At 40.3% G+C, this 24,559-nt stretch overlaps 2 protein-coding genes across 6 annotated transcripts in view; one reads left to right on the forward strand and one right to left on the reverse strand.

The window, feature by feature from the left end:
* The window catches only part of LOC101170723 (protein Wnt-7b), a 25,096-nt gene extending 14,412 nt beyond the window's left edge, over positions 1-10,684 (forward strand). For all 4 annotated transcript variants that reach the window (XM_020714331.2, XM_020714328.2, XM_020714330.2 and 1 more), the window contains exons 3-4: positions 7,657-7,928; positions 10,059-10,684. In XM_020714331.2, coding sequence (XP_020569990.1) covers positions 7,657-7,928; positions 10,059-10,538 — 752 coding nt within the window. In that variant the 3' untranslated portion in view covers positions 10,539-10,684. The remainder of the gene's footprint in view (positions 1-7,656; positions 7,929-10,058) is intronic.
* Positions 9,623-24,559, reverse strand: part of atxn10 (ataxin 10) — a 19,100-nt gene continuing 4,163 nt past the window's right edge. Inside the window, exons 5-12 of one of the 2 annotated variants that reach the window (XM_020714324.2) lie at positions 23,662-23,826; positions 20,153-20,233; positions 19,819-19,975; positions 18,692-18,809; positions 18,437-18,621; positions 16,612-16,675; positions 14,951-15,176; positions 9,623-9,819 (exon numbers count right to left, since the gene is read on the reverse strand). In XM_020714324.2, the coding sequence (XP_020569983.1) occupies positions 14,992-15,176; positions 16,612-16,675; positions 18,437-18,621; positions 18,692-18,809; positions 19,819-19,975; positions 20,153-20,233; positions 23,662-23,826 (955 nt within the window). In that variant the 3' untranslated portion in view covers positions 9,623-9,819; positions 14,951-14,991. Of the gene's footprint in view, positions 9,820-14,042; positions 15,177-16,611; positions 16,676-18,436; positions 18,622-18,691; positions 18,810-19,818; positions 19,976-20,152; positions 20,234-23,661; positions 23,827-24,559 lie in introns of those variants that run through there. The other variant, XM_011490937.3, reaches the window with a different exon arrangement.

The raw sequence follows: 24,559 nt of genomic DNA on the forward strand, positions 1-24,559 counted from the left end.
TTAAAGAAAAAATTTAACCTAAAAATCTTACCAAAATAAAAAATGATCTTTATATGTATTTTATACTTTTTTTTTGTTTCTTTGTCTTTGCTTTCAGTTTCAATTCATTTTTCAAGTTTTCGCTGCAGAACTATTATTATTTTTCGTGGGGCGGGGATTTGAGCTAATTGGCTACAGGACGTGTTTCCCCATTTGGTGACAGGGGAAACTCCTCACTACACATTTTCTACACTTTTCTCAGACAGACATGAACATTTTCAACATTTTGTTTAAACTCTGAAAGTTTTCCTTTTTCGGAGCAGAAAAGGCCCCACGTTACCATAACCTATTTGAGAATCATGGGAAATCATGACCCGGTAGCCAATCAGCTCAAAGCCCCGCCCATACGTAAAAAATTGGATTAGCTTGGTGTTGAAAACTGGAAAACTCACAACTGAGAACTGAAAGCACAGCAAAAAAAAAAAAAAGTTGAAAATACAAATAAAGATTTTTTTATTAGTTATAGGCTTAACTTGTCTTTTTATTCAAGTTTAAATTAACTTTTTTTTCTTCAAATTTTCAATATTTATTTCAAGTTTACAATATCTTATTTTTCCAATTTTATAATTTTATTGTTTCACATGTTCAAAAAATTCCTTCAAGTTTACAACGTGTACTTTTAAGTTTAAACCATTTTTAATTTTTTTATTTAAATGTACAATCTGTTTTTTTTTCATTCACTTTAAGCTTATTCAAATTTACCCCTTAGTGTTCTTTCTTTTTCTTAAAGATAACCTCAAATGTCAGCAGGTGGACTGTATAAAGCAAAGCAAAAAAGGACAACTGAATTGTCCTTTTTTTTTCTCCCGTAGTTACTTTGTACGGAGCCCGTGTCCTGACATCGAAAAAATAAAATATATTTTGTTCCCACAAATTAATATCTCATTCTCACAAAAATATATCTCGTTCCCATAAATTAATATCTTCTTCTCACAAGTTAATATCTTGTTCCCACAGAATAATTAAGTTGTGGAAGCGAAACAGTATCTTGTTCCCACAAAATAATATTCTGTTCCCACGAATTAATTAATTTGTGCGAGTCATTCAGAAACACGGATTGGTGTTTCGCCTACCGGACTTAGCTCCTAGCTTCATAAACACAGATGTGAACAATAGTTTGATTTACAGTAGATATTTTCACATTTCTGTCTGTGTGTCTCATTACATTGCATGGAAGACACGGAGGATGTTTAGAGATCAGATTTATTTATTTTAAAAAGCTCTACAAAAGCATCATACTTTTTAGCAGTTGCTTTACATCCGAAGGCTAATAGGCTACATGCTACGTAGCCTATCATTTGTCCGATTGTCTATGAACGCATCACGGTTACAGGGCCACAGTGATTGGTCGAGATGCATTATGGGATATGTGTGATGCATGATGGGATACGTAGCATGTAGCCTTCAGATGTTAATAAATAGACAATAATAAATAGATCATTCTTGTTTTTATTTTTCCCCTCTTGAACGAACGTGGGTCAAAGAGACACGGAAGTAGCGGCAGAAAGCGGCTTTTGCAGCAGGATGGATGGAGAGCGTACCAGGATGTGAATGAACCCAGATATGAAAACTTGATTACCGATGCTGTTGTGCTTTTTAAAATAAATAAATTTGATCTCTAAACATCCTCCGTGTCTTCAATGCCATGTAATGAGACACACACAGACAGAAATGTGTAGGTTTCTGCTGTAAATTCAAATAATGCTCATATGACTTATAACGTAAATAATTATTTCGTTCGCACAAATTAATTATTTCAAGGGAACGAAATGGTATTTCGTGGGAACAGAATATTATTTTTTGGGAAGAAGATATTCATTTGTGGGAACAAAATATATTTTATTTTTTCCATGTCAGGACACGGGCTACGTAACTTTGAATCCACCAAGCTACAAACGCTTGGTTTCCAGATTAAAGGAGGAGCACAATATTTCCGCTTGCAGTCAGAGAACTGAAGATGTCTTCACTCCAGCAATGAAGGCTAATCAGGACGTCCCCAAAGTACTAATGCTTGGACCCACATCCTTTTTCGGCTGCATTCCCCCCAGCTTTATATCAGACGAACGTCCGCTTTGCGCCTGGACCTTTTCTATAAATTGCGTTTCACTCTACGGTGTTTTGTTGCGGTCTCATTGTGGGTTTGAAACATGTTTGATAGAGCAGTCCTGGGACCGATCGGTCTCCAAGACAGGCAGACAAGGCGTCTGGATTCTTTCCTTTTCCTTAAAAAAAAAATCTGTTAAAAAAGATTTTCTGTCCAAGAACTTTAGAGACACATGAGAGGTTTGAGTCCACTTCCTGTGTGAAATCCACTGCATACACTGAAGATTTATTGATTAAAAAACTTTTTTGTTCTACAGAAATATAAATGATAATTTCACAAGAAGTTGAACCGCAGAAAAGTGAGAAGCTTTCGAGAAATCTGAAGTTAGAAATTTGATGTATAATGACAAAAGCTGACCAGTTCAGTTGTAGAGGCTGAGTTAAAATGCTTTAAAAAGCCAAATATTCGTAAACATGACCAAAAATGATACATAAACATCTCAAATAAATGTTAAGTAATCTGAATTTATTTGGACTTAAAAATAAATAAATAAAAAAACTGATCATTTTTTTAATCTATTTTCAAAGCATTCCCAGTGATCTTAATTATGATTATAACATTTTTAGCCCCCCCAAAAAACTGTCATTATCTAGGACAGTTTGTACAGAGATGTATTATTTTAGAAAAAATTTGTGAGCGTGAAGCCCCGCCCCTCCTTCCATTGGGGGTTGTGGCTTGCCGAGTGAATTTTCTCCATAAAAAAATGATATTTTCCAAAGACTTTTTTTGTGTGTGTAACTGTCCAGCAGCTGAGCAAATATACTTATTTTACTTTTACAACATGGGGTTATGAATCTTCTGACACACAAGGTGTATATTTGAATAAACCCCTTTTGCAATTTAGACTAAACTTTATTTATATTAACTTTAATCGTAACTGTTTTTTGTTGGAGGGGAAGAGAAAAGAAGAGGACGGAAGAAGAGAGAGGTATGTTAGAGGGGTGGGGGTGGAAGGAGCATGATTATAGAAGGGGGTATCATAAAGTAACAACCAACAATTTGCTGGACTTTTTATAATCACTACTGTCAGGTTTAGATGTATTATGCATCTTAAAGGGGCGGGGCCTGTCAATACATACAAACTCAAATGATACAAACATACCTGTTGTCTCCAATAATGTTCTCATACAGACAAGTAATCATGGACACAATACAGATAACGTTCACACACGCATACATATGCATTCAGACTAACACGTGAAACATTTCACTCAGTCACGCAAACTGAGTGACAGAATGAGTGTTTCTGTTCTTCTGGGGTAGATAATGACCCCAGAAGCAGCAGTGGTAGCCAGGACCCCCAACACCCGCACGGTAGCAGATAGAGGAAAACCGCCTGCAGGGCAATCACATCCGCCACCCAGCCCAGGGCCAGCAGGACCGCCACAGGGGCCCCCCAAGGCCAGACAGCAGGGAGACATAGGGGGACAGAGAGTGCATGCTCCAGCCCTACCAGAAGAATAGCCCCCCAGCTACTGATTCACAACAAGTTAGATAAAAATAAATATTTTTTTTATTTATGTCCTCCGACACAAGTAAAAAAAAAAAAGGTCAATGTCTCCTGAATTTTTTAAACGTTTTTGTTTTTTACATTTCTAGCTGAGAATTTAGCTGATACACCACTGTTTTTGCATGGTTTGAAGCCTTTCCTGTTCATTTTAACGGTTAAATGGAACCAAAAGCACAAGAAAGAATCTCCTGAGTGTTTCAAGTCCAGAATGGTCCAATTGATAAGCTGAAATGGGAAGAATCAGAAGAAGATCTCCGAATGGAATGATATGAAGAATTAGTTTGGGCTGGAACACCGCGCCTATTCCTTTTAGGCCCTTTCAACCCTTTAAAAAACAGATATGTTTCCAGTGACGCCTAAATAAAACACGCTCTGTGACCTAGCACTCCTAAACGGTCTACACCAGGGGTCTGCAACCTGAGGCTCCGGAGCCACATGCTTACATTGTAGCTCTCTGGCTGAAGAAATACAAAATAATAGTACTTTTTAAAAGTAAGCACTACTGAATCAGTTTGAATCTAATTTAGATTAGTTTAGTTTATAAATGTATGGCTGAGGTCCACCTAGAAGTACAACACAAAAATGTACATCCCTGGTGACATCAAGAGCCCTATTTGTTTAACACTTTCTCCAGAATGCACAAAAAAAAAAGCTAAGCTAAACTTGTGATTGCTCAGTTAATGTAATGACATGGCTAGTGGCTGTCCAGAGGGGAGTCGCTAAAATATATATTTCTATATATTTTTTTACATTTTTGCAGGATCATAAACCTATGAATCCATGTTTATGCTGAGGTTAAAACAGTAGTACATAGGAAAAAAGATCACGGCTCACCAAAGTAGACCTGTGGTATAACAAGAGAAAATGCAGTTTTCGTTTTTTTTTCTTGCGTTGTTTGAAACCTTTCATAGGAGAACATTAGCTGCACTGGGACGATCCTGTGTAGCGCAGGGCATCTTTAAATTTTAAAGGAAGTCATAATGGTTTGTGTGAAAAGTAAAAATCAATTTCACATTTAAAAAAAATGCTGGTGTCTTTTTATACTTCTGTTTTTATTCATGCCCAAAAAAAAGGAATATAGTTTAAATTTATAATAAAAGTAACAATGAAATCAATGCAAAGCAGTATCAATATTTCCTGACAGGTAATGTAACATTTTTTCGGCTCTGACTAGGTTTTGATGAGTTAGAAACAGGCCAAAATGGCTCTTTTCCTGTTAAAGGTTGCAGACTCCTGCTCTACACAATCAACGTGAATCGGTTGCATTACGGCGCAAAGTCGCTTTTCTCCGCTTCAGATTCTGCTGGTAAAATGCGTAAACAGTTGAAGATTTACGATAGTTGAAAGAATGTCAACGCTGGAGCTAAAGCTCTGTTGTTAAGGAGTTTTTAAAAAAGTCACTACTCTTGGGTGGTGAATTCCTCTTATAGGAACTCATTAAATGCCCACATTAGAAACCACCAACTGAAATCAGCACCGGCAGATACAGGAGATGGCAACAATGGAGGGATGCATCACCGCAGGTCCGTCAAAATAAAATGTCAGTGTGAGGAGACGGCTAACCCTCTCAGCTTGCATCTAAGGAGCTTGCAGATTTTCCCTGATGAGAGGAGATTTCCGAGTTTGTTTTGAGTTACGGACAAAAGAAACCGCAGCCTTAAAGATCCAAGTTGGAATAGGGCCACTGGAATTGCCTCTCCCTGAGAAGTGGTGCATTAATAGTCGGGGTTGTTAGGATGAACGCAGGCCCAGCATTTTTTTTTCTCCCTGGTGGCAGCAGGAGGATATCCCATTTCCAACTGGAGAGCCAATAAATTCATTTCCCCTCCACCCCATAAATATTAAAGCTTTTATTTTGAAGTTCAAACGGTGATGTTGACGAGGTTGGAAACGGGCACATCTCAGTTAATAGACCGGCCCCAGATTGTTCCAGCACGCAGGATCATGTGGACCTCCAAAGATGGAGGGAGAGGGACTCTTAGGCTCAAAACAAGGGCACAGCCGTCACTTCACTGAACTTGTTAACGCCCCAAGCGACTGCAGGTGTGCAGGAGGAGCATCATTTGTAGAGGTGAAACTTTCCCAAAGAAGACTTGTCCTCAAGCGGATTTTAGCCTCATCCAGCAGGAAAGAATGAAAACTGACCGACAGAAACTCAAACAACTTCATCCAAAACACAGACGTCTTTACTGCGAGAAAGCAGTGCAACTATTTCAATATCCACAATGGTTTCTCGTGCGCCAAAACAAATATCCATCGTATAATTTTCTTTATAGCTGCGTATTGTTTAACAATTACACTCCTTAACGTAATTTGAATCCAGAAGTTGTCGGAATTGCCAAAGTTGGTCGAACGGTCAGCGTTTCCAAAATTCCACGTAGGCACGCAGACTTACGAGCTCGGATGTTTCCGAAAACGAAGGAGTTTTGCGATTAAGGGCACGTTTGTGGTCTCATGTGACACATTAGTTCCAATGTTTGTTTTTTTCTATTTTTGGGGGAAAACTGGAAACAAGAGAGCAGAAAATGGATTAAAGACGCACTCGGATGAAAACTGTGTTTTTAGTGGAGACTATATATAAACAAGATTAAACTGAAAATTGCATTTCATTATTTCTTTATTGAAATACTTGTGAGTCAGTTGCTGATTGAAAAAGGTGGTAGAAAATATGGAAATATGGACGGGCTACAAGCTCCCTGCTCCGCTCCATTCTGATGCATCCACTAGACCAGTGTTTTTCAACCTTTTCTGAGCCACGGCACACTTTAACCTTAAAAAAAATCCCGCGGCACACCAGCATCCAAAAAAAAAAAAAAAAAGAGAAACTCATAGTCTGTATTGATCTACAGTCCCTCCACAATCTCACATGCATTTTTGAGAAAATTGTGTCAGAAATAGCTGGAAACTGCAGCTGTTTTTTTTCTAAAAAATGCAATAAAAGTTAAGTTAGAAGATTTAAAAACAGATTGATGTGTGTTCGTTGTTTCAAGACGTTTAACAACAGATCTCCTTGTGCGCTGTCAATCTCATGACCCAATGCATCATGGGAGATGTAGTGCATAAAACGGCTGGAGATCGGTTTTCGGAGCTTCATTGTTTTGTTCACTTGTTCCACGGTCTGATACAGGATTCTGTGCAAAGCTACACCGCTAAAGACGAGCTTTAACTGGTATTTTTGTTAGAACTGAGCGACTTTACGAGCTAAATCGGGACAAGGAAGTGAAGACTTTAACCACTTCTGATTGGTCAGACTGATGACATGTGATTAAGCTCCCCAAGAATGATTGGTGGAGACAGTTAAAGGGACGGGACTTTTCCAAAATACAGCCGAAGGTGCAGCTGAATCGCGGTACTGTACCGTCATTCTTATCAAAATGTCTTTAATAAAATAAAATAAACGCAAAGAAAATGTATTTTACATCTTTTATATTCCTAACTACTCAGTGTTTTATCAGGGCCTGTTTGGATGAACACTGGATGACTGTTTGGATGAACACTCCTGGAGATGGGAAATGTTTTTAGATCAGTTAATGAGGACAATCTCCCACGGCACACTAGTGTGCCGCGGCACACTGGTTGAAAAACACTGCACTAGACGACTAGATCCATGTACGTCTTTGTTTTCTTTGTCTGAGTCGCCATCTGGTTAAAAACTGTACGGCTGTAGAGTTCAGATAGTGCTCGCCCTTTTTGTTCGTCCGATAATGTTAGGTTGGGGCTGTAAACTAGTGTAGAGCATGTAAACAGAAAGCTTTCAGCAATGGAGAGGGGTAGGGGTTGCTCCCTGGCAACAGTCCCGCCCACAACTCAGGGGTGAATTTTTAATAAACTCCTGCCGCTCTGCAGAAACTATGTCCTAAAAAACAATAGTTTTTTTTGTTCTAGTTTTTAAAATAGTTTAAAAAATGATTCTTTGACCTCACGTAAAATATTCCAATTTGCGAAATCTGCTCCAGTTTATTGTCTTACATACTGCACGTAAACTCTGCTTTGTCTTCTTCAGGCAGCAGGGAGGCAGCCTTCACCTACGCCATCACCGCGGCCGGAGTTGCCCACGCCGTGACCGCGGCGTGCAGCCAGGGCAACCTGAGCCAGTGTGGCTGCGATCGCGACAAGCAGGGCTACCACAACCGCGAGGAAGGCTGGAAATGGGGCGGCTGCTCGGCCGACGTCAAGTACGGCGTGGAGTTTTCCCGCCGCTTTGTGGACGCCCGCGAAATCAAGAAGAATGCCCGCCGGCTAATGAATCTACACAACAATGAGGCAGGTCGAAAGGTAACATCAAAGGTTTCACTTTGAAAAAAAGTCATTAGAAAGGTCATTATTTATGAGTCCAAGCAACAAAAAAATGAACCTAAAAACACTTTTGAAAGCACTAAATTAGATTTTTCCCAAACAGGTGATGCCCGATACTGAAATTTGATATTTAAATCTTTAATGTTATTCCATAAAGATATATATAAAAAAATTAGGCCTCTGAATTACAAGTCAAATAAACAACTCCCACTTTAGAATTAAAAAAAATGTAATTTTTAAGAAAGATTGGCAAATTTCTAGATAGAATTACATATTGGATAAAAAAAAAAAGAAGTAAAACCTTCCCGTACAAGGAGGGAAAGGCAATACCGCAGAAATCGAGTCGTTTTATTTCCGGGTAGGAAAATAACTTAGAATAATAACTAATATTTAATTTTAAAATTGCTCTTTTGTGTGCCAAAGGTAATTGATCATCATAAACATGGATATTATTTAATATAAAAGCCTTTAGAATAGCATGGTATAGACCCTTTAAAACAGGTTTTGTTTTGTTTTAAACTCCAAAAAGGTGTGAAAGGTGTATCTGAAAATGGGTCAGGAGAAAATGAAAGAGAACAAATGTCCTAAAACAAAAAGAGACAGAGATGTCATCAAGGAATGAATGGATGTTGTTTTAAAAGTGACTAATGAGATACAGATGGAGCGATGTGCAACTTAATCCAGGGATGTGTCCAAATTTCCTCCCTACTCCATGCATTATTAAGGGCGATCGCCATTTTTCGGGGTGTTCGAATCTACAATTCCAAAATTCAATGTCTGGAAATTCAGATGTCTATTTGCATCAATGCCCACTAGATTGGCAGATATAGACCACAATGCATTGCATTAAAACAGGTTGTTTTTTTTCAAAGCAAAATGTATTTAATTTTTGAAAAATCATTCAAATTGTCATCATTAGAACGCAGTTGATTCATAAATAGTCTCTGTAAAATGTTTATATTTATAAGGATTTTTCCTTTGGCAAATGGGTGAGGACTATTGGGGGTTAAAAAAAAAAAGTAAGTACATGTCTGAATATATGTATACAAATCCTGGGTACTGGATAGTCCTGCCATTGACTGTATATGAGAACTGGACAGAGTGAGTGACATCACCCATAGAAAATGACTCCATTCCGGTTCCACGAAATGAAGTCAATTCACTCGCCATTGTTTTTTGCAATAGGGACAGATTGGAATCAAAAATCGTTGGTAAGACATGATTCGTCCTAATTGGTCTAAGTCAGTGTTTCTATGGCAACCACTCTCACCAATCAGGAGTGAGCTTGTTGGAAGTCCGCAGCCCTTCCACTTCAAACTGGGCTACAAAAAATCTGTCAATCAAACGTTTCAAACATTTAACGTGACACCACATACTTTCACTGAGGCATCTCATTGGTCAATTTAGAACTTGAATAACTTTCACTACAGGAAAAATATCACGAAAAAAACTCGCAAGAACGTGTTCAAAACAGGAAGTAGAGCAAGAATGACTGAGTAATAGCTGCGTATTTCTTAGCAGAAGTCGATGGACTTTGCCTTTTAAAGCCAGCGGGTACTTCCTATTTGGAACGTAAGGGATAAGTGGTCAATCGGTCCAGATCTCATATACAGTCACTGTTTTTAATTGCTTCACACAATATTCAATTCACTTATGTAGAGTTTAGAAGGAACACGAGTCAGAATGTGCTGGTCTTTTAATATTTGATGAACAACCCAAAAGCTGCTGGTCACCTGTCCGTTCTGTCGTCTGAAGAAAAGCATTTTGACGTCATGCTGAAAATCTGGTGCAGAACCGCCACGTAACTATATCTGTTGGGTTGCACAACAGCTCTGGTCAGTTTCCTCCGGCAGTCCTGCCATTCCGCGGTCTGGAGAAAGGTAAAGTTAATTAGAGACTCCAGTTTGGGGGTTCGAGTTATTTTCCCCAGGTTTTTGACACAAACTTGGCGCGCTGGCTCCAGTGCTGAAAGTTGAAGTGCCCACAGGCATCCCAGCCTCCCAGAGGAGACCAACTAAAACGTTTTAAATTGGAGCTAAAGACCTGTGAATTTACTCCCCTTTCATTTCCCAACTTTTATTTATTTTTTGCTCTTATGGTTTTTGCCAGATCCTACAGGAGAGGACGAAGCTGGAGTGCAAGTGTCACGGCGTGTCTGGTTCCTGCACCACCAGGACCTGCTGGATCACCCTGCCCAAGCTGAGGGAGATCGGCTACCTCCTGAAGGAGCGCTACAGCGAGGCGGTCCAGGTGGAGCCGGTCCGGGCCTCTCGGCTCCGCCAGCCTTCCTTCCTGCGCCTCAAAGGGGCTAGGGGCTACCAGAAGCCCAGAGACACAGACCTGGTCTACCTGGAGCGCTCTCCCAACTACTGTGAGGAGGACGCGGCCACGGGGAGCACGGGGACAAGAGGCCGACTGTGCAACGGCACCTCCACCCTCACGGGCGGCTGCGGCGTGATGTGCTGCGGGCGGGGCTACAACACGCACCACTACACGCGGGTCCGCCAGTGCAACTGCAAGTTCCACTGGTGCTGCGTCGTCAAGTGCAGCACGTGCAGCGAGAAGTCGGAGGTTTTCACGTGCAAATAGCGAGTCTGCCGAAAGACCTGCCGGCTTTTATCACACGTTTGTACGTTTACACATCGATCGGGAACTATGAAGGAAAACGGGACCATGGAGCGACTAAAAACTAAAAAAAACAGATCAAGATGTTCTAAGATTGATACAGAAATATGGCCGCATCTCAACTCACTGTACTTTGTTTAAACACTGAAAAAAAAGGTTATTTATGGAAAAACACATTTAAAGGATTTGAAATTTGTCGGTTTCAGCATTTAGCTTTTTTTTTTTTCTTTTTCTAGTTTCACATAAGTATTTCTGTTTGCCGTTAATCTTTTATTTTTGCACTTAACCGGACCAATTTTCCTGCTTCCTGGTCTTCAAAGGGTTTGTCCACAGGTGTCACAGTCCACTCAAAACCCAGGTGGTCCAAATCCCAGGAGCTACAACGATGCTCAAGGGCTTCTAGAGATTATCTGGATTAGAGCTTTCCATCGTACAGAAGTGATCGCCGCGTTCAAATGATCCCAGCGCTGACAGGCATGTGGCGTTCAAGAGGATCAAAGGCCTCAAAGCTGTTTTGTTTGTGTGTACAAATGTGTTTCTCTTTGATGTGATGTAACTTACAAGACAAATTGAAGAGTTTATTTTTTTATATGAGAAATGTGGCATTTTGTGTCATAGATGGGAAGAGAGCCACTATTTTCTAAATGTTCAGATTTGAAAGCTTATAAGTTATTTGGATTTTTGTGCTCTTAATTTGAAAATATAAGCTCGACAAAATGATTAGACCCCCTATTAAAATGTCATTTTTGTGATTTTCTTTGTCATTTTTTTTTATTTATCCCAAAAAATTACCCCCAAAAAACAAGTTTTTGTCTGATTTATTTATTAGACATCATTCCCAAAGCAAAAGGCTTCAACTTTGAAGTACAACAAGACCCTGAAGTTGCAGAAGATGTCGGTGGTGTGAAGGAAAAATGTGGAAACAAGAGATCCTGACGTGTTGGAAGATGGGAGCGCACGGCTGCAGCTTCCCAGCCTCTTTCCTGTTGGGGCTGAAAAGCATTGCGGCCGGCCAGTGGAGCGCGAGTAACAGCTGTTTGTGTTAGCCGTCTGAAACGCTGGGGACCGGAACCGCGTAAGCTCCCCTCACTATACCGGTGGATTGAGGAGAAAAGTCTGTTGGATTGTTTTCTGTACACTTTGTCATTAAAAAGAATCCAGAGGCAGAGCAAACAGGGCGGGGCATGCCGGGAAAGCGCTGCATTGTTGGGTTGTCAGGGCCACTCAGCTTAGCTGTCAGCGGGGGGTGGGGGGTGCTCCGGCCCCCCTTACTCCATCCGTTCAGTCACCCTCTGTGGGTGAATGCTGGTGGAGAAGCTGGCATGCAGGTCATGAGGTGAAGAGTCTCAACTGAGAGATACAACTCACTGCAAATATTTCTGTTTGTTTGGATGATTTCTATTCACACCAGCCCAACATTGGTGTCAACAGCAGCTCAGACAGTGACTTTAAATTCATTAGGAATCCATCACTCAGAGCCTTTTCTCTCTGCAGCAACATGGCGTAGCATGGAGCTGATGGACCAGTGATATGGACGCTCCGGTTGATTGGATTTTGGCGTTCTGCTCTGTGTTAGTCCGTCTGGTGTGGGGTTGGGTATCGCCGCCAAAACATGGATTCAAGCTCAATTCACAAGTTCATAACTCCATGTTATTCCGCTAAAGACCCACTCTGATATAAATGGTGTTTTTGGTGGTTTTAACATCTTGTGTTTTTTTTTTTTTTTTTTTTTTTTTTTTTTATACACTGTATTTTATCCCACGAAGGGAAATTCTTTCTCCGCATTTGACCCATCCCCTTGGGGAGCGGTGAGCTGCAGCCGAAACCGCGCTCGGGAGGCAGTAGCGTTAAGGGTCTTGCCTAAGGACCCTCACTGGGTGATGTTAACTGCTCGCCATTGATATGGTAATTGCCCCCAGTACCATTGCTTTTTCCCCTCCGGGAATCGAACCCTGGTTTCCTGCATGGTAGCTTCCCACCTTACCAACCGAGCTACCCAGCCGTTTTTCTCATGGATGAGAAACAGTACAGACCAAAAGTTTGGACACACCTCATTCAAAGAGTTTTGTTTTTATTTTCATGACTATGAAAACTGTAGATTCACACTGAAAGCATAACACATGTGTAATTATATACACAACAAAAAAGAGTGAAACAACTGAAAATATGTCAAATTGTAGGTTCTTCATAGTAGCCACCTTTTGATTTGATTACTGCTTTGCACTCTTGGCATTCTCTTGACGAGCTTCTAGAGGTAGTCACCTGAAATGGTCTTCCAACAGTCTTGAAGGAGTTCCCAGAGATGCTTAGCACTTGTTGGGCCTTTTGCCTTCACTCTGCGGTCCAGCTCACCCCAAACCATCTCTATTGGGTTCAGGTCCGGTGACTGTGGAGGCCAGGTTATACCAAAAGTCTCCAATTTGGACTCATCAGACCAAAGCACAGATTTCCACTGGTCTAATGTCCATTCCTTGTGTTCTTTAGCCCAACAGGTCTCTTCTGCTTGTTGCCTTTCTTTAGCAGTGGTTTGCTAGCAGATATTCTACCATGAAGGCCTGATTCACAGAGTCTCCTTTTAACAGTTGTTGTAGAGATGTGTCTGCTGCTAGAACTCTGTGTGCCATTGACCTGCTCTCTAATCTGAGCTGCTGTTAACCTGCCATTTCTGAGACTGCTGACTTGGATGAACTTATCCCCCGCAGCAGAGGTGACTCTTGCTCTTCCTTTCCTGGGGTGGGCCGCATGTGAGCCAGTTTCTTTGTAGCACTTGATGGTTTTTGTGACTGCACTTGGGGACACTTTCATAGTTTTCCCAAATTTTGGGACTGACTGACCTTCATTTCTTAAAGTAATGATTGCCACTTGTTTTTCTGTACTTAGCTGTTTTTTTCTTGCCATAATACAAATTGTAACAGTCTATTCAGTAGGACTATCAGCAGTGTATCCACCTGACTTCTGCACTACACAACTGATGGTCCCAACCCCATTTATAAGACAAGAAATCCCACTTATTAAACCTGACTGGGCACACCTGTGAAGTGAAAAACATTTTAGGTGACTACCTCTTGAAGCTCATCAAGAGAATGCCAAGAGTGCAAAGCAGTAATCAAATCAAAAGGTGGCTACTATGAAGAACCTACAATATGACATATTTTCAGTTGTTTCACTCTTTTTTGTTGTGTATATAATTACACATGTGTTAATTCATAGTTTTGATGCCCAAGTGTGACTCACAGTCATGACAATATAGAAAACTATTCGAATGAGGCGTGTCCAAACTTTTGGTCTGTACTACATATAAAGATGATTAAGATCAAAATTGTATTTTCAAATATTTCTTCAAATCTGCTCCGACCTCTCAGCAGCCGGGAGGGAATGGGGGGTGGGGGTTGCTCCACAAAAGTTATGATCAAATGACCATGATTCTGTATTTTGGAACTTTTTCATGCTGTTCTAATTTTCTCAAACTCTTGTAAAAAATATTTATTTTAGTTTAACTAAATTTGTGGCATAAATCAGTTTTTTTTATACTTGCTTGAGATGCACTTATGAGATAAAACAAGCTCTAACATTTATAGATATTTCAATAGTTAAACGTTTTGTTAGCATGCAGTTTAAGCCCTACTTATCACCGGAGAGTAAGATCACATCTTAAAACTGAGCATAAAGCAATATAAAAACACAATGGTCTGCAGGGAGCGTAATAATATTCATACTTGCATAATGTACAGAAGTACAACAAAAAAACAACAAAATTCCAGAAAAAAATAAATTAAAACAAAATGCACTGCTCTAGTATTGCGTCTAAACTCTTATTTTGAAAAGCAGGGCTTTACGCCATAAATCAGATCCTGCTTTTTTGCATTTGGTTTGGTGTTGAGGGGGTGGATCCCATCATTCTCTGTTTCCTGGTCACTGAGGGACCCTCAGAGAAAAGTCCAGCCACTGCTGGTGACACCAGCATCTCCGAAAAGCCAAAAACTAAAATTAAAAACTAGCACAGAGGAGAGCTTTGTCTTTGGATTTGGCTCTTTACGAGGCATCAGCGTGTGCTACCCCTCGCCAACCCCTCACCTCCCCAGACTCAAGGCCGGAGCATCTTTTAAGAGCCTTTGTAGTGTCGATAATACTGCATATCCCAGCAGGGGACAGACGGAATCTATTCTTATATTTAAAAAAAATCTTGAAATGTTAAATTTAAAGCACTTTTCTTTTAGCTGCTTTAAGTCTGTCTGTGTTTCCTGAAAGGACTTGTATTTTTAAAGACTCTCACACCAGAGGCAGGATAAGCTGCGTTTTCTTCATTACTATTGGTCTAAATTCCATAAATTCGATTGGATTAAGCGATAAACTAATAATCTATTCTGATAGAGAACCTGATTGGAGCTCAGATTAAACTTTATCCTCTCCGTTTCTTCTAGGAATCCTTCTTCACAGGTTTCAGCAGCAAGCTTCCATCTCGCTCCTCCACCAGGAAGCCCAGCTCCCTGAGGGCAGAGTAGTCTACTGGGCCACGGCGCTCCAAAGAGGCTACCAGCTGCTGGTTCTGCTGGTTGCTCTCCAGAATGTTCCGGATGGTGAAGATGGCCCACTGGCTGATGACTGGATGCAGCTGGTTAAGGACAATTTTCTGAGAATCAACCAGAAGAATAAAATGTTCCTATCCACAAATTCAAGAATGTCTGGTTCTGGTCTGAGAGAGAGCAGCAGGAACATCAGACAAGTGTGGTTTTTAAGCCACGAAAATCTTAGCGAGCTGAACGCATTCTGTACAGGAAACAGGAAGAATGATTGTACAGCCACTGCACCGTCAAAAATGTAAAAATAAATAAATAAATAAAAAAATTACATCCAAAATTCCACAAAAAATGATCTGCGAATCAGCAGGACCAGAAAAGGTGACCTATGTTACAATGAGGGACACCATCTTAAAAATAAAACTCGGTTACCATTTTTAAGTGGCTTTTTTTGTTTGTTTTTTTAACTTGTTGTCAACAGGCCTTAAAAACAAAGTCATGGGGTCGTAACACACACACACACACACACACACACACACACAACTTCCTATTCACCTTCCATACAAGATGGGACACCCTACTAGCACATTCACAAAGACATGATTCACCTTCAATGAATACAAAACCACCCTGTGTCATGATCAGTGAGGAAAACGCATCCATTTAAAGACCTGATCTCAGACCTGGAGACACACTGGTTGTTTTTCTTGTGATATTTTGCTCCTAATTTGAGTAAAAAGCTTATGACATTTGAGACGCACAAGCTCCTACAAGAACGCTTACTGGACCCCAAATTGAGAGAACAGGTTTGTCCCCATTGACTGCATAGAGAACTGGACTGCGTGACCATTCCTCCCCCCTCGCATTCCAAACAGGAAGTACATGTTGGCTCCAAGTAGCCAATATCCCATAGACTTTTATAGAGAAATAAACAGCTATTACTCAGTTATTCTATTAGTCAGAATAAACATTCTTTCTCAGATACCATTTTTAAACACCTCCTAATTTGGTTTCTGTGGTGAAAGTTATTCAAGTTTTAAACTGACCAATCCGATGCCTCATTAAGTCTTTGTGGTCTTGCGTCAAAGAATCTAATCGGTTCAATGACAGATTTCGTGTAGCCCGCTTTCAAGTGGTAGGGGTGTGGTCTTCCACCAAGCTTACTCCTGATTGGTGAGCGTGGTTGCCATAGAAAAGTGGACCCAGACTGGACCAATCACCGCTTACTGCCGTCTCGCCTCAACATGGAAGCAACCAAAGCACAAAAAAAGGCGAACGACTTGACTTCATTTGGTTGGAGCCAGAAGTAAGCCATTTTCTATGGGCGACGACACACTCGCTCAGTCCAGTTCTCATATACAGTCCATGGTTCTACCACAGAGATCTTCTTGGGTAGCTGTTTCTGTACATTTAATTTAAAAAAACAACGCAAGTTTTTTAGTGGACCCAAAGATGATCCTGACTTATTTATCGTTGATAAAGTCCACAAACCCAAATGTTTGTGGACAAATGAAGGATACAAGGATTGTTGCTGTCTATGTTGCAGCTGTCCAAGATGAGCGGGATGCCTTCAAGTTCTCTCACCTGAGGAGACAATGGAAGGGCAAATTACCACATATAGAATTACCAAAATAAGTCAATTAAGTCAAGCCTTACTTTTTTTTTTGTTTTTATACGGCAACTTTTAATTGACACAATACACTCAAGAGTTATTGAAGGTTTCAAAATATTGGGAAAAAAAGATATTCTGATGATAAAAAAGTGTAATGTTTGCTTTGTGATACATTTCAAAAAAGAATTGGTCTTCATAGCAACCTTTTTTTTTTAATCGATACAAATGTATCTGCTTTAACACACAGAACCTTGAAGAAGATTGTGCTTTGGGTTTGAATTAGGGCAAAAACGAGATTCCAAAATTCTGTTCTGCACTCTGCTGCTCGGCCGACTTCCTGCATCGATCATCGCTCAAACATGTCAACGCGCAGATTTAAATGAAAAAGATACAGTATAATTAAAATGATGAACAGATGGTTTGCTGGTCATGAAACTCCAGCTCCAACAGAAAATCAACAATAGTGATGTCTTTAGCAGAGCAGCTCGTCTTTGCAAAGGCAGCAGTGAGGTTGAGGGTTGGTCCAGCGGCACCACAGCGGGGTGCTCTGCTCTTCATCAGCGTCCGCCTCTTTAGGCTTAATTATTCCATTTGCTTGCTCATGCCGTCCTGGTTCTTCCTCCCACCCCCAGTCGTTTAGGAGACAAAGTGCCGAGTTTCACCAAATGGAAATGTCGATCCGAGGAAAACGAGAGTTCACGCGAGGTTCCCGCTTCCAGGCCGGAACGTGGCTGACGTTACAGCCAAACCCAAAAAGGGAGACGGAGAACAAAAGACTGGACCCTGACTTCAGGATGGAACCAGAGCTCGCCGTGCTGGTCTCGCCTTACCCACCCTCCAAAAGGTGAAAAGAATGACGTGTGGTTTACTGGAAGAGATTTCGGTGAAAACAGATCCGAGGTGATTTCTGACCACTGACGGACCTCAGATCAGCATCTAGAAATGTCCTGAAGAGGCCCGTCCAGGGTGGCCGTCCCACAAGCATTCCAGAAATCAGATTCCATTAAGCACAGTGGAGTTTGTTATGGCGTTTCATCTCTGCCATAAAATGAAAGGGCGTAAAGACAACTGAGCGGGCGTATTCAGGAACTGAGTGAGCGAACCTTAAAACCGTGCAGGCGCAATTCTACCCGAGACCTGGACTTGACATGCAAATTTCAGCCAATCAGATCAACCAGAAAGGTTCCTGCCCCCAAGCGACAAAAACGCCCCCTTAACACTGAGCGTAAATCCTTATGAGGGCGCAAAGAGGAACTGACCGCGCGGGATCACAGCTCAGATAGGATTGCAGGCCTGCAGTTTTAAAATGCGGGGTCGCTCGGTTAGAATTACGCCTGCGTGGTTTTAAGGTTCGCTCACTCAGTTCCTGAATACGCCCGCTCAGTTGTCTTTACGCCCTTTCACTTTATGGCAGAGATGAAACGCCATAGTTTGTAATCCATGATGAACTTCTGATGAACTACTGCTGTCCAAGAAAACAACACGTTTTTTTTTATTTGAGCAAAAATCGACAATCATAATTAAAAGACCACTGGGAACGCTTTGAAAATGGATCAAAAGATGATTGGAAAGGGCTTTTAAGAAAACTCAGTTAAAATAAAACCTCCAAACTAATCACGCTCACAAAAAGCTTTCACAAAAAATGATAACATTCACTTAATGCATGTTTTTTCCCTTTCATTTGATCAGTTTGAACAGCTTTCCCTTAATTTCGTACTTCTGAAAATCCAAACCTTATTCTGGTTGTTGGTGTTGCAGTGACACAGGTTTCCAATGAGGCGAACGAGGTGAGCTTTAAAGCTGATGACAGGAGAGTGTGGAGAAGAGTCGCTGCCTCCACTGAAGGAGGAGAAGTTCTGAGCGGGGCTGAAGATGTTTTTACTCGCCTTTCCTATGGCGTGCACCTGCTGCAGCAGCTCTGCAGAGAAAAGCCGCACAGTCAGAAACCAAATCGGTACAAAACCGCAATTTAATGAAAACTTATTTACCAACTGTGTTCACTAAAAGGTCGGGTTGGTCCTGAAGAAACATGAACTGTTTGTGGTCTGAGGTCATCTCACACAGCACGTCCAGCAGGCTGATCACAGTCAGCGCCTCCTGCAGGAGCTGCCAGGAAATACAACCAATAAGCTGCTATTAACTAATAGTTTCAGTTCATTTTGAAGAGGGCATTAAAAGTTGTGTTGCAAAGTAAAACACAAAAAAATTTTTTTTTTTTAGGTATTTGTAATATTTCTCTGTAGTTGATGTTGTGTGGCAGCACAACACCAAACTGACTATTGTCAAGCTGTGGACACACAGACTGTTGGGCTTAGAAAATGTTTCTATGGTCATTTTACGTCCAGGTCTGTTTGATTAGTATGTTTTTTAATAAAATGATGTTGAATATGGAGGACGAAGTTTTAGGGCTTCCAAAATAAAAAAGAACAATTACAAGATTTAATATCGTAAAATGCTCCAGATGCTTAGAGCAAGGCTGCAATAAACAGACAACTTCTGTGTTTTTCTTGTTGATTTATGATGAAAATAAAGTAATAAATTTACGACTTTAAATCGCGTAAATTTACGAGAGAAAAAAATCGTAATTTCACGAGATATAAAGTCGTAAAATTACGACTTCTTTCTTGTAAATTTACGAGATTTAATTCTCGTAAATTTCCGACTTTACTCTCTTAATTTAGCAGTTATAACTTTTGTCTCGTAAAATTATGACTTTAAAGACGTAATAAAAAAAATTGGTTGTAAACTGGCCGTAAAACTCTGTTGTAAATATTAACTCAAAACTAAAGTGGGATTTTTTTTATTGATGTTTTTTTTTTTAAAGTTTGTACTTATTTTTGTCAATTTTTAGTCATTTATATTTTTTATATATATTATATGTTAAGTTATTAGTGATTACTCTTGGTTTACTTAACAGCTAAAGACCTTAAAGTTGTTGCACAACCGGCTGTGTGAAATTTGTTCTCCACATTTGACCCATTTCCTGGTAAATCCTCAGGAGCCGTTTGATGATATGGATTCTCGCTGCCTCCACGTTGAGCGTTTAACAAGAATTCTTTGCTACGACTGCTTTCTCCGGGCCTGATTAAAAACCATTTTCCTTTCTGATCGATACCTCAATGTCAGAAGCGGAACCAGTCGCTAACGAGAGCACAGCCCCGCAACCCGTCTGAAAGGAGCCGGCCAGGAAGCGGGCCACGCTGGGGGGGATGCCACAGCCCTCGAACTCCTCTTCTTTCAGCTGGGCCTGCAGCAGCTCCAACAGAGTAACCCTGACAGACACATGCAGACATCAGCATCTGGTATCACGAAGCAGCTTTTACAAGCTTTCCTGAATTAGATCCATACACCACCTGGATTACAAACCAAACCAGTTTATTCCTGACATGAAGAATAATTTAGGATTTTTCTCTGCAAATAGAATGGGGACAAAAGAGTTAAACTATTACCTTTCTTGATGACCCATCTGAGAGTACATGCTTTCTACCAGAGCTGCAGACTTGAGGAAATGCTGAGTAGCTATAAGAACCCTGGAAATGAGAAAATAGTTTATGAAAACTTCACGTGTTATAAAAGAAAAATTGACCAAGAAACACATTTCTAAAAATGCTGTGAAATCTTGCAAAGTATGAAAAAAGTAAAAATATGATATACAAAACCGTTCAGTTTGAACTGCAGAATTTATTAACTTTATTGATTTCATTAAACAATATACAGTATTTAGTCAGCCACCAATTGGGCAAGTTCTTCCACTTAAAAAGATGAGAGGTCTGTACTATAGATCATAGGTAAACCTGAACTATGAGACAAAATGAGAATAAAATCCAGAAAATCCCATCGTCTCATTTTTAAAGAATTTATTTGCAAATTATGGTGGAAAATAAGTATTTAGTTATCTACAAACAAGCCAAATTTCAGGCTCTCACAGACCTGTAACTTCTTCTGTTAGAGGATTAATGGCACCTGTTTGAACTGGTTTTCTATAGAAAAGACACCTGTTTACAACCTCAAACAGTCACACTCCAAACTCCACCATGGCCAAGACCAAAGAGCTGTCTCAGGACACCAGAAACATGACAAGCACCAGGATAGAAAGAATGAATCTGCAATAGTTAAGCAGCTTGGTGTGAAGAAATCAACCGAGGGATCAATTATTAGGAAATGGAAGACGTACAAGACCACTGATAATCTCCATCCATCTGGGGCTCTGTGCAAGATCTCACCCCTGGGGGTCAAAATGATCACAGAGCGGTGAGTAAAAATCCCAGAACCACACGGGGGACCTAGTGAATGACCTGCAGAGAGCTAGGACAAAAGTATCAAAGGCTACCATCAGTAACACACTACGCTGCTAAATACTCAAATCCTGCAGTGCCAGACGTGTCCCCCTGCTAAAGCCAGTATATGAGCAGGCCGTCTAAAGTTTGCTAGAGAGCATTTGGATGATCCATAAAAAGATTAGGAGAATGTCCTATGGGTCAGATGAAACCAAAATAGAACTTTGTAGTAAGAATGAAGAATACTGAGTTGCATCCAAAGAATGCCATATCTATTGTAAAGCATGGGGGTGGAAGCATCATGCTTTGTGGCAGTTTTTGGCAAAGTCTCTCTTAGTCAATGAGTTAATTAATGATAACATACAAAGTCTTCTAGCCTTAACAGAAACTCGGCTCCAACAGGATGACTATGTTAGACTGAAGTAGCCCCCCCCACACACACACACACTTATGCTAACTATCAGAAATCCAGGATTTTTAGGGAAATGAGCTGGTTTGGCAGTAATATCACAGTCTAGATTACTTCTCAGCCCTAAATTAAAGCATGTTTATTACTCATTTGATAGCATCATATTGTCTATAAATCACCCAAACAGGAAGACTCGAAAACCTGTTTTATTCGTAATTATTTATGGCCCCCCCGGCCCGTATTCAGAATTTTTAACTGAGTTTTCCGACTTCCTATCGACTACTATTTTAGATTCTGATCAAATTATAATATTAGGGGATTTTAATATCCATGTTGATTATCCCAGTGACTGTTTAGGAAATGCTTTTGCAGCTTTATTAGATGATGTTGGGTTCACCCAAAGTGTCAATGAACCCACTCACTGTCCCAAGCACACCCTGGACCTTGTTTTAACCCATACAGATCAGCCAGCTGAGTGTCCTTCCTCATAACCCCATCATTTCTGATCACTTTCTGATTATTTTCCAGTTTACAATAGAAGATGCTACTGCCCCAGTGAATAAGAAAACACTTAGAAGAACCTTATCTGACTGTTCTGTTTTTAAACTCACAGTTCAACCAGTACTTAGTGACATTCTGAGCAAATACTCTGAGTCCAGCTCCCACAGCATCAGTCCTAGTATAAATGACCTGTTTGTTAATGATGCCTTACATGCCCTTAAGATTACACTCGATGTTGTTGCCCCCCTGAAACTTAAGTTCGTTAGACAAAGCAGGTTGCGCAGTGGTTTAACGCTGAAACACACGTTCTCTTAAACAAGCAGATGAGGCAGGGTTTCTGGAAAACCGGTTGCCAGTTGCAGTTTGCCGGCCCTTGAGGCCTGGATTTGGACACCCCTGGTCTAAGGGCAGGGATGCCAGTTTAGTTTAGTCTGTTTAGTTAGTTCAATTTAGTATTTTCCTATTAAATTCTATGTATTCATTATCCTTTTGATTTTATGTTTTACTTTTTCAATTACCGATACAAATCCCATGGAGACGACTGTTGTTGTGAATTTGGGCTATACAAATAAAATTTAATTGAATTGAATTAAAGGAAAGAATGAATGAGGCCATGTATTATCAGATTTAGAGTGAAAACCTTCCATCGGCAGGGGCATTAAAGATGAAACGTGGCTGGGTCTTTCAGCATGACAACAATCCCAAACACACTGCCCGGGTAACATGGATTGGCTTCATAAGAAGCATTTCAAGGTCCTGGTGTGCTCTAGCCAGACTCCAGATCTCAACCCCATAGAAAATCTTTGGAGGGAGTTGAAAGTCTGTGTTGCCTAGCGACAGCCCCAAGATATCACTGCTCTAGAGGAGATCTGTATGGAGGAATGGGCAAAAATACCAGCAACAGTTTGTGAAAATCTTAAGAAGACTTACACAAAACGCTTGACTGCTGTCATTGCAAACAAAGGGCTTATAACAAAGAATTTAGTTATTGACCAAGTACTTATTTTCCACCATAATTGGCAAATAAATTCTTTAAAAATCAGACAATATGATTTTCTGTTTTTTTCTTCTCATTTTGTCTCATAGTTGAGGTTTACCTATGATGAAAAGTACAGGCACCTCTCATCGCTAAGTGGAAGAACTTGCACAATTGGTGGCTGACTAAATACTTTTTTGCCCCACTGTGTATATAAAGTGTTCTTAAGATTTAGAAACTAACAAAAAAAAGACAAAACAGCAACATAAAAAAATTGCTCCTTAAGTTTAAAAGACGACATTTGTCAGAAAAACAACAAGCACCGATATCATGACAAATTTTTCTTTTAGATAAATAAGTTAAAAAGTTGTGTTGGAAAAATGTGAAATACACTAAATGATGCAAAATGGGGGGGGGGTGTAGTTACATCAAAAATTATTCAACTCTCTTGATTATTGTGAGTAAGTTTCACTTTTTAATCCTGTATGTTTCTTTTAGTTTCGAAGTTAGAGTACAGGTGTGCCCTCAAACATTTCTCCCAGATGTAACTTTAACAAAATGTCTGCAATATTCCAAACTTCAAAGTAAACAAGAAAAACAAAAAAAAAAAAGAAACTACATTTTGGCTCCTACAGTAAGTTTCATGTCTGGGAAGTGCAGAGGGTTGGATCTAGACCGGTTTCTGCTGTGAAACTGAACCCAAATGATGTGCAGATTGTGTGTGTATATGGGGGTGGGGGTGGGGGGGTTTGACTAAAAGGAGAAAAGAAACTTTAAATGGAAGTGTGAACTTACGTCCAGTCCACATCAGGATGGGTTCTGCAGACCTCCATCACCTTCAGGGCCAGCGCGATGTTCTGTGGCTTTGACAAATCTTCCACTTTAGCCTCATCCAGACATGTGTGAAGAACCATTGAGGTGTAGTTCACCACTTTGTCATCGGCGACACTGAGCAGCTGCCTGAACCACAAGGTAGGAAGTGGACAAGATGTGAAGATGACATTTAATCAAACACTCCTTAAAGACCCACACCAATGAAAATGGTGTCTTTGGTGATTTTAAAATGTCTTTGAGATATTTTTCCTGACGATGCAGTTTAACAAGAGCTCATTTGTGATGTTGAACATACGCTGAGGCTCCCTGCTCCGATCTCTCAGCAACAGGGAGGGGAAGGGGGGTGGGGATGCTCACGCCGACAATCATGACAACAGTGAACGACTGCCGCCCTACAGAAACTATGTCCAAGAAAACGACACAGATTTTTGGATAACTACAGGACAACTGGCAACGCTTGTACAATAGGTCAAAAGATGATTGGAGTGTGACTTTAACCTAGAACTCTGTCAAAATAAAAACAGAAAGTCTCTAAAAGTCCAAACTAATCAAGCTCACAAAAAAGTGATAATAGATTATAAAATTGAATATATGAACGTTTTTTTTCTTTCAATTGTTTATTTGTGACAATTTCCCTAAATTTCTTGTTTCTACACTTCAAAAACATTTGAGGAAACTTTAAAAATAAAAGAGAACTTAAAAGAATTAGGATTTTTGTAGGTATTTGCAAAGGAATTCAAAGTGGGTCTTTTACCTTAATTCAGTGGTTCTCAAATAGTGGGGCGCACCCCGATGCGATGCCATGGGGGGCGCGCAGTAGTAGCGGTTTTAGGCACAGGTAATACGGGCAATTGCCCGG

Source organism: Oryzias latipes, chromosome 23 (assembly GCF_002234675.1).
Source record: "Oryzias latipes chromosome 23, ASM223467v1".
Lineage (NCBI taxonomy): Eukaryota > Metazoa > Chordata > Actinopteri > Beloniformes > Adrianichthyidae > Oryzias > Oryzias latipes.